Here is a 10435-nt window from a genome sequence, read left to right as displayed (position 1 = left end):
CTTTCTGTGATTTATTTAGAATTCAAAGCACACTTAACCAGCATGGCTACCACAGCATTCTGCAGCGATACGCCATCCCATCTGGTTTGCGCTTAGTGGGACTATCATTTGTTTTTCTACAGGACAATGGCCCAACACACCTCCAGGCTGTGTAAGGGCTATTTGACCAAGAAGGAGAGTGATGGAGTGCGGCATCAGATGACTTGGCCTCTGCAATCACCCGACCTCAACCCAATTGAGATGGTTTGGGATGAGTTGGACCGCAGAGTGAAGGAAAAGCAGCCAACAAGTGCTCAGCATATGTGTGTACTCCTTCAAGACTGTTGGAAAGCCATTCCAGGTGAAGCTGGTTGAGAGAATGGCAAGTGTGTGCAAAGATGTCATCAAGGCAAAGGGTGGCTACTTTGAAGAATATAAAATAAAATAAATATTATGATTTGTTAAACACTTTTTTCAGTTACTACATGATTCCATATGTGTTATTTCATAGTTGATGTTTTCACTATTATGCTACAATGTAGAAAATAGTAAAAATAAAGAAAAACCCTTGAATAAGTATGTGTGTCCAAACTTTTGAATGGTACTCTATATATAATAAACAAAGCAATTCCTAATCATCTCCAACCATAAACACCTTCCACATTCAGGTGGAAAATAAAACCAAATAAACACCAACATAAACAGTAATTTTATTTGTATAATTTAACTAGGCAAGTCAGTTAAGAACAATTCTTATTTACAATAACTGCCTTGTTCAGGGGCAGAACGACAGATCTTTACCTTGTCAGCTCGGGGATTCGATCTAGCAACTTTTCGGTTACTGGCACGACGCTCTAACCAGTAGGTTACCTGCCGCCCCACAGTCTTAATAGGGCGTTCTGCCATCATGAGCAAGAAAAGCTTCAATGTACCTTCGCATTAGTGTCTGGAACTCTTTTGGAAGGATGCGACACCATTCTTCCACGAGAAATTTAATAATTTTGTATTTTGTTGATGGCGTGGAAAACGTTTCAGGCACTGCTCCAGAATGTCCTATAAGTGTTCAATTGGGTTGAGATGTAGTGACCGAGACCGCCATGGCTTATGGTTTACATTGTTTCTATGCTCATCAATCTATTCAGTGACCACTCGTGCCCAGTGGATGGGGGTATTGTCATCCTATGGGGGTATAGCCATTGTAGCCAAAATAATGGGCAACTGGGCCTGCCCAGCATGACCCTAAGCATGATGGACTGTTACTTGCTTAGGAATTTCTCAGGAACAACACCTGTGTGGAAGCACCTGCTTTCAATATACTTTGTATCCCTCATTCACTCAAGTGTTTCCTTTATTTTGGCAGTTGCCTCTATATGCACATTTATTTTATATAATTCACTACTGTCATATGAAAAAAGGAAGACAGACATCTTCTGGAATTTTGTAAAGCACAGGATATGCTATGGTCTATGATAGAGCAGTGATGAGACTTTTAGCTGGATTGAGGGTGATGGGGTTTGAAATAGTACAGGGATATAACACTTAGGGAATGGGCCAGCTGTGTACAATGTTGGACTTATGAAGTTATTTGATGTCTACCAAAATAACAGTGGGTAGAAGGAAAGAACATCTTAGAGTGATAAACTATTGGAGGACTTCAGATTGATATTCTGTCAATACTATCCGTGCAAAGATGAGTCTATCTTTCTTGGACATCGCGCACATTGGGCCGAAAAATATTACAGGCAGGAAATACAGCAGGAATACACATGCTAAGCTAATGAGAATAGAGCAACTTCTAGAAATAAATGTAATTTTACTATGTTTTTTTAAAAAGCTTTATTGCTTAAAAGATTACAATTACACTTTGAATACAAAAAGTAAATGGCAACAAAATACATTTTCATTAGTTTAACTTGAAATAATATTGACGCACCAGTCATAACCTACTGAGCAAAGTATCAAGTAACTCTGATACTTTAAAGCACATTTAAATTGTTATTCTTACAGTAATGATCAATAAGGCTCTTCATAAACACAGCCAGTCAAAGATATGCCCCTCCATGATAGAAATATACAGGACATTGTTGAATAATTTGAGTTGGGGCCTATCAAAATGTCCATATATATTTGAAAGTGTTAGCATCTAGATTCCTTTAAGCAATTCCATTTCCAGCGCACTACTTTTGTGCAAACAACCTGCAATTCAGGTCATTGCTGTTTAAGTGAATGTGCGAGAGAAATTCTGTCCAGGTTTCTTCCGACTGCATTCTGAACTAGGACATCTAGATCTGTATATTCTCATTCGAGTCAAATCTATCAACTAAATCAATGACTCTGCTTAATCAATAAATGTTCTGTCCCCCAAAAGTCTGATATGGAAATAACCAGGGGTGAATTAAGAGAACAGTGATCTGCATGTATCAGGGCTGAATAGTGTTCAGTATAAAAGCATCCAGTAGAAGTCGCTGTTACAGTCTGTCATGAAGCAACCGAGTGGCTGAGAGCCATATAGAACCAGAGGCTGTAAAATAAGGGTATACGTCCCTATATTACTCTGCATATAAAAGCATTAAAGCAACCGTCAAATAAAGGTCAAAAATAAAATGCAACATAATAGTCATGATTAGGGAACGTCTGTAACTTCACCTCTGTCAAATGTCCATCATTGCTTCTTTCTGTTTAACAAAGAGAATTATATAGGATGGCAGACCGGAGGGACCCTAATACTGGGGGGGGGGGGGGGTCGTGTTCATTAGACACCAAACTGAAGAATATGGACTGATACAGGGAAGGGGCTACCCTGGACTTGTCCAATAGGAAATGCTCGTTTTGGTTTTGCGTTTGAAAACAATTTGCGACGGTGTGACCTATTAAACATGACCCTGCGGAGTCCATGTTAGTGTTTATGGAGGGTTTCCCCATGTTCCAATACAAACACTGAATCCTCCTTTGTAAACTCTAGCGTTATGATTGTTGGTTATGATTGTCTCTAGGTTCATTTTTTCTTCCTCTCCTGAGTACACCTTGGACAGTACCTGGGCGTAAGAAATGAGAGAGAGGAAAAGAGAAAAGAAAGGGTGAGAGATAAATGGTGGTACGTTCAGGGTCTTGATCTCTTCCATGTTATAGGTGAAAAATCTATATTTTCCAATCCTAAATTCCTGATTTCCATCTCTTCCTTGACTTACCATTTCCCTCTGGGTTTTGTCGTCAGCCCCACGCAAGCGAAGTGGAACCACTCAATGGAGCACTGCAATGAGTCACAATACATTCTGCTTAGTATTCCATTAGTGTCTGGAGATACTTTTATAATGCTTTACTGCCCTCTAGTGGGCCAAAAGGAACTAGCCTTTATTTAGGTTTTACTTAATTCATCTTTGATTTAAGTGCCAAAAATTCCAAAGCCATCGCTCATTTCTAAACACTATTTTATAAATCAGACTTTTAGGTAAAAGCACAAATTCATGTCAATGTGGTATTTTTTGTAGGAACATTCTAGTGCCCAGATATCAGGTTAGGATTGGATCATAGTGAATAGTTGACCCAATCAGGGTTGGGGTTCATTTCAATTCCGTCATCTCAGGACGTGATGTCATTGCTTCTCTCTACGAGAAAAAAAGGGAATTGGAATGTCAGTTTCCTTCCTGAATTGAAAGAACTGACCTCAACTCTGGACCTAGTGCTCATGTACCACTAGATCGTCATTGGCAGAAAGCTGTGGACTCACGTCTGTGTTGTCACAGCCGATCATCTCTCCGTAGGACACTTGGTGACACAGGCAGTAGGTGGGCTCATTGGGGTCCACGGGCATGTCCAGCACGTCCGAGGGGTGGCCGTTCCCAAAGTTCACTGTAGGGGCTGTGAACTCAGGCCTAAGGACAACAAGGGAGGACAATGGGGATGAATACTGAGAGGAAGAGATGTACTGCATCAGAAGCTGCTGCAAGATACAGAGTGAGAGAAGACCAGAACAGCACATTTCGGTTAGGTTCAAGGGAGTTAATTGAGTGGAGATGAAAATGAGCTGTCTTGCTTATATCTGGTACAAAGTAGTGATGCACTGGTATGAAATTTTTGACCCGATACCGATATTTTCCTTGCCAAAAAAACTGAAACCGATAACCGATATTTAAAATTTTAGCCGCCTTTTAAGCATTCTAGTAAAGTTAAATAGTTCACACACACATGCAGCGGTCTAAGGCACTGCATCTCAGTGCAAGAGGCGTCACTACAGTCCCTGGTTCGAATCCAGGCTGTATCACATCCGGCCATGATTGGGAGTCGCATAGGGCGGCACACAATTGGCCCAGCGTCGTCCAGGCCGTCATTGTAAATAAGAATTTGTTGTTAACTGACTTGCCCAGTTAAATAAAGGTTACACACACATCACACTGACCAAAAAGTTATTTTGTTGGCATTTACGTACGTAAATGTAAAACATAATCAAAACCTATTTCTTTTTCAAATCTATTTTTCCTTTATTTAACTAGGCACGTCAGTTAAGAACAAATTCTTATTTTCAATGACGGCTTAGGAACGGCTTAGGAACTGCCTTGTTCAGGGGCAGAATGACAGATTTTTACCTTGTCAGCTTGGGGATTCGATCTTGCAACCTTTCGGTTACAAGTCCAACGCTCTAACCACTAGGCTACCTGCCGCCCCAGTTTTGTTGTTCATTTGTTCAGTCGTTTCATTCTCTACCAGGATTTCTATGGAACGCCGTTTGAGTCTTTGCGTGTCAAAAAAGATATACGTCAAGTGTCAAATAACACAACATAATCTGTTTCAGTAGCTATAGTTAGCTAGCTAACTATATAGCTAGGTGTCATCATCTAAAATTACCCTAATTTATAAGACAGTTCTTATTTGATTAATGGTGTTCGGACCCATCTATGTAAAATTAGCCACAATAGTGGACTTTGCAGTTAGCCTTCAAAAATAAAAGTATGGCATAATTCTACTATTTGTATTAATTTGCGTCACTGTCAACATCATACTTTTATTTTGTAGGCAAACCGCAAATTCCACTATTGTGCCTAATCCTTATTCTGGCTAGCTTCACAACACATAACCCAGTCTGGTCGAGCGTCACGAGCCAGATGAAGCTAGCTGGCTGCTTATAATGTTAGCTTTGGGAAACAGGGTTAAGTAGCTGGCTAGCTATTTATTTTCATGGAACTGAAGTTCAATTTCAATAGGCGAACAACAATACTTAGTCACAAGGATTCCAAAATCATTGCTAAGAATAATGAAAATGACAGCAGTTTTTACTGGTCATTGTTTTCAGGCTGGTTGTATTGGTGCTAGCTAGGTACCAAGCTAAAGCTAGCTACCCCAGAAGTTGCGGTCGAACAAATAATGCTTTATTACCAACGCGGTATTGTATACACATCGTTCGTGGCCAGTGTTTGCAGACTTTTTTGTCCAGCTTTGACAGTGCTAGTGTATCTTTTATGACACGCAAAGACCCAAACGGCTTTCCATAGTATGTATGTCGTGAAGCTAATAGTAGTGACGCTATTACTGTGTAACTCCGGTAGTGCGGGCAACATCTGAAAAATAGCGCACTTGGTAGTGTGTACCGGTGCTCGACCAGTCGGCGAAAGCCAACATCAACCATGACAGAGAACGGTTGATTGTCAAGGGCAATGAATTCCATTATCTTGGCTTTAATGGATTTCGCCTTTGAATTGTCTCGCTGAAATTTTGTTACTCTTTCAAATGACTGCTCGATCCACACAGCAGACATTGTGTGGGCTAGGTTAGGAATGCTGTGTTGCACGTGTAGCACTACATTTTACATGGCGTTATTACTTCATGTACCTACGTTATATAGGTATGCACGGTAGCTTTGACATCGGTTATTAACATCGGGCCGATACAGATGTTGGCATTTTTAGCTAATATCGTCCGATTCCGATATGTTCACCGATATATCGTGCATCCCTAGTACAAAGCATCAGCCTATGAAACGTATGTTTTAATTGTACATACGCTTGTGTTAGTTTGACTTTCTTCTGTCCGCTTTTGGGGCTGCAGTCGTCGTCTGACTTCACCTTTAACCTTGTGCGAGCCACCTTCTTCTCTTTTGGCCCCCTGAGCTCACCTGAAAAAAGACACAAAACTCTTTAGGCTATGGACACATTTGGAGCTTACCTGGGTTGTGTTTATTAAGCACCAAACAGAAGGAAATAGACTAATAAAATAAGGAGGGACTCCCTGGACTTGTCCAATAAGAATAAGTAAATGTTTGTTTATGCTAAATGTTTTCCATTGAATTCCATAATGAACATGGCCCAATTCACAGCTATCTATAGGGTTGAACGTCAATGAGACAATACTAAATAGTTACATTTGGGTTGAAGGGACAAAACTGAATGAAAATGAGCACAAAGTGTCTGAACAGAACTTACTCTTGATTCCCTTACTGGAGGTTGAGTCATAGTCTGTGCTCTCAATCTTTTTCTCCTTCAGGTCTGCCTCAAAGCGGGCCAGGTCTGTGTCCAGCCTGCGAATGTGTTTGTCCACCTGAGGGGTCACAATGAATAACAGGACACTGACTGAGACATTACATGTAAAAATGACAGACATCTCGACTTGCCTAGGCTAACAGTCGAAGCAGGAGGTAGTCAACATTTCCATTTCCAGCTGCATCAAACATGCTAATTGAGAATATAACACATATTTCACTATGTAAGGCTTACCTGCAACCTGAGGTAACCCTCTCTCCAAAGAGCACCGTTCCTTTCCTCATTACTAGTATGGACCCCAAGCAGCACTTCTATTCCCAGTCTACTGTATCCATCTTAAGGTCCTACTCACCATCTCATAGGTCTGCATGGCCAGTTGGACCTTATCATCTCCAAACTCTTTACACTTGCCATATGACTGCTGGATCTGCCGGAGCAGGGAGAGCTTCTGCTCAGAGGAGAGGGTGTGTGTGTTTGACGTGTACTCACGAGCCAAAGAGTCTATCTGCCCTTTCAGATCTGAGAGAAAGAGATGAATTAATTTATAGTGAATTGTGGGTACAACCATCACATGGGCTACATGCACACTGACTTCTGACTTTAGCCTAGACACTCTGGATAAGTGTTTTCTATTTACCTGTTATGATAACAGCAACAATCATAATATCAGATCTGTGTGAGAGTCTCACCCTCTGTCCGTGTGTCCAGGTCTCTCATAAGAGTGAAATTCCTCTGTAGCTCAAACGGCAGATTTTCTATACCTAGAAAAACAAGGTTGTACAGTATATCACGTTATATACCGGTTCCAAATCAAATACACCAGTATCACCAGTGTTAGTGGGCTGCAACATTGCTAGCTTCTTGTGTGTGTTAGGTAACGTTACTAAAATTGTCAATGCTGGTCTATAAATATGTATAACTGTTATTACGTAAACGTGGGGATACCACTGAATAGAACCCAACAAAACAAAGTCATTTAGAATCGATCAAGAACGGTACAATTATGCACCACTTTGTTAGCTGGCCATCTAGCTAACTTGGGTTGCAGGCGCGCTAACTTAGCTAACGTAAGTTAGCTTTCTCGCGTGCTCTTTGTCCCTTGCTCTGGGCTTTTTTATGTAGTAACGTTAACTGAACCAGTAACTGGGCTTCTAGTCTCCTCAAGCCCTGGTACTGGTTCTGGGAGTAGCTATGCGTGCATGTAAAACAGAAATACACCAACAAATTCCATTACACAATATTTTAGTAGGATTCTACATTATTTCATGAATAAAACATGAAAAAGGAAAACTATCTTACTGTCAAGGTAATGTTCTAAATACATTCCCGCCGCCATCTTGAAAATAATAAACAAAGGTTTTTCCGGTTTTCTTCTTCTATGAGGTTTAACGGCGGTTGGCATCCAATTTGTTGCATTACCGCCACCTACTAGACTGGAGTACAACTCCCTTATGATTTGCTTGGAAAATAAAAATGTACTAAATAAATACCCTACCATCTAACACTACACTCACTAATTTCAAAATGATATAAAATTAAATTAACATCCCCCTACTCCACTAATTAAATGTATTTATTCCTACCTCATGCTATCACACCCTGTAACTCTTCTGATGTCAAGTCTCGCACACCCAAATACCTCTCTGCAGCTGCCACCACAACCTCAATTTTATGTGACTTCCATTCCATCCCTGCAGTACAGTTGATAACCATTGCTGTAAATGCTAAAAATCCAATGTTACTGAAACTTATATCACTCTTTGGCCTATCCCTCAGTACTGGTATATCTCTACTACTCCCCCTTAACCCATTTCTACATTTTAGTCATTTAGCAGATGCTCTTATCCAGAGCGACTTACAGTAGTAAATGAATACATTTCATACATTTTGTTTTTTTATGCTGGCCCCCCGTGGGAATTGAACCCACAACCCTGGCATTGCAAACACCATGCGCTGCAAACACCATGCTCTACCAACTGAGCTACAGGGATGGCCATGTTCTGCTACTTTCTTCATTGCCTCTGCATATGACAACTTTCGCACTACTCTAACCTTGCAAACCTCAATCTGCCTCTCTCGCACTGGACACTTCTGATCCCCAGCTCCATGGGCACCCCTACAATGAACACATTCCACTACTTTCCCCAATGCTACACATTCCTTTGTTTCATGCACTTCTGCACATTTCTCACACCTTGGACCCTCCCTCCTACACACTGCTGCCACATGCCCATTAGCTTGACACCTGTAACATCTTAATGTATTCGGCACATACGCTCATACAGGATAACTTATGTATCCTAACTTCACTTTGTCAGGCAAAGACTCGAATTCAAAACTCAAAGAACAGACAATGACTCTTCTGTTCCCCACTCTCGCCACCCTGTCTGCGTTGCATCAAATGACGACAATCACATACACCGGGAATCTTTCCCCTCAGCTGGTCAACTTTTTATATTTACTGCTACCCCAGTTATCACTCCTTTCATTGGTGCCCTTTTCTTGAGAACGAAACAATTCACTTTTCTTGCTCACATTCATTTTATTCCGAGCTCATTCTCCCTCTGACCAACAGAAACACAAACAATTATCACTAGACCACTTCTGGTTACCCTCACCGATTCCACATTACCCAACAATTCTTTCACCCACCGTGAAATGACAAATGGATCAGCCAAAAGGCAAGAGTCCACTTTTTCCATAAACTCCTACTGTGCCAGACTCATCTTTTTCCTGATCCTCGGTGCATACCTCGGTCTCCGATAACTTCACCACACCTGCCACCTCCGATACGTCACCCTCATTCACTTCCATTTCTCCTCCTGTCTTCAGCTCCCTCTGCTTACCCTTTCTAACGTTCTTCTTTAACAAGCCAGCTCCCCTTTTCCACCATTTTTATCTGACTCAAGCTCACCCTCTTCTCCCCTCTCTCTCTTAGACCTCCTCTCCCTCTCTTTTTCCCTCCATTCCTCCTCCGTTTTCCAAGTATACGTCTCCTTATGATAATACTGCACTACTCCTGACAACCATCTTGTTCTTGCCTTCTCTAAGGACTCAATTTCCGTTGAGGCGTCCGCCCTCGTTCTTCCGGTCAGACATGAAATCAAATTCTTCTTCTCATTCTCCTTCTTCTGGGTTTAAGGTGGACTACATCCCAAAAGTTGTATTGCTGCCACCAACTGTGCGGAATGAAAATAAAAGATTACAAAAAACAAATAAATATGGATAAAAATACTAATTAACTATCCAAACTCACTCCTCAAAATGCTCCCTACTTCATCTGTTAAAAACAATAATCATGTATAGTCCCTACACAAAATCAGGAGCCTGAGAAGGCGTCATCTTCCGATGCCAATAACCCTTGTAAATCCTCAACTGTGAAGTCTGCTGCAGCCACAATGCCCAATTTCTTTGATTTCCTTGCTACTTGAGCCACAGTTGCAATGAACGCCATTAAATCCACTTTCTTTACCTACAGCATGTCCAGTTCTCTTGGTTGACAAATAGGCCTATTCACTATGGGCTGTGGTCCATCCACTACCATTTCTTCAACATCACTTGTTCTCTCAAATCTTTTGATCGCTTCCGCATAGGCGATCCGATGGAGCGCCTAAATGCCACCTCAACCTCCTTCACCCTTACAGGACATGCCACGACCTCTGGGTCATGATCAGTGGTGTAAAATACTTAAGTAAAAATACTTTAAAAGTACTACTTAAGTAGTTTTTTTGGGGTACCTGTGCTTTACTATTTAGATTTTTGACAACTTTTACTTTTACTTCACTACATTCCTAAAGAAAATGATGTACTTTTTACTCCATACATTTTCCCTGACACCCAAAAGTACTTGTTACATTTTGAATGCTTAGCTGGACAGACAATGGTCCAATTCTCACACTTATCAAGAGAACATCCCTGGTCATCCCTACTGCCTCTGGTCTGGCGTACTCACTAAACACAAATGCTTTGTTTGTAAATTATGAGTG

General features: G+C 41.1%; 1 protein-coding gene across 3 annotated transcripts; it reads right to left on the bottom strand.

Annotated features, from left to right (window-relative positions):
* Positions 1-1798: 1798 nt before the first annotated feature.
* LOC106569992 (inhibitor of growth protein 4) lies at positions 1799-9494 on the bottom strand. 3 transcript variants are annotated; one of them, XR_006758880.2, is made up of 8 exons: positions 7749-9494; positions 7139-7210; positions 6802-6968; positions 6393-6507; positions 5974-6085; positions 3707-3851; positions 3168-3584; positions 1799-3014 (listed from the first exon to the last, which is right to left on the bottom strand). XR_006758880.2 is itself a non-coding variant. In XM_014141822.3 (8 exons), exons 2-8 carry the CDS (start codon positions 7109-7111, stop codon positions 2975-2977), a joined length of 666 nt encoding a protein of 221 aa, XP_013997297.1. In that variant the 5' UTR covers positions 7112-7210; positions 7749-9493; the 3' UTR covers positions 1799-2974. The 3 variants fall into 3 exon arrangements, 2 of the variants coding, with proteins under 2 accessions (XP_013997297.1, XP_013997295.1); XM_014141822.3 differs by having other exon boundaries at positions 3168-3229; positions 7087-7210; positions 7749-9493; XM_014141820.3 differs by having other exon boundaries at positions 3168-3229; positions 7749-9493.
* Positions 9495-10435: the final 941 nt, after the last annotated feature.

Source organism: Salmo salar, chromosome 14 (genome assembly GCF_965601325.2).
Source record: "Salmo salar chromosome 14, fSalSal1, whole genome shotgun sequence".
Classification (NCBI taxonomy): Eukaryota; Metazoa; Chordata; class Actinopteri; order Salmoniformes; family Salmonidae; genus Salmo; species Salmo salar.
The sequence above is the reverse complement of the archived record's forward strand: the minus strand, read 5'-3'. Positions and strand labels throughout refer to the sequence as shown.

Excerpts from the sequence above, each read along its gene's own strand:
- LOC106569992 (XM_014141820.3), bottom strand. The coding sequence starts at position 7,947 with ATGGTAGGGTATTTATTTAGTACATTTTTATTTTCCAAGCAAATCATA. Across the intron at positions 6,508-6,801 it reads CCATGCAGACCTATGAGATG|GTGGACAAACACATTCGCAG; the intron begins GTGAGTAGGACC and ends GTGACCCCTCAG. Across the intron at positions 3,230-3,706 it reads TCGGCTGTGACAACACAGAC|TGCTCCATTGAGTGGTTCCA; the intron begins GTGAGTCCACAG and ends GACTCATTGCAG.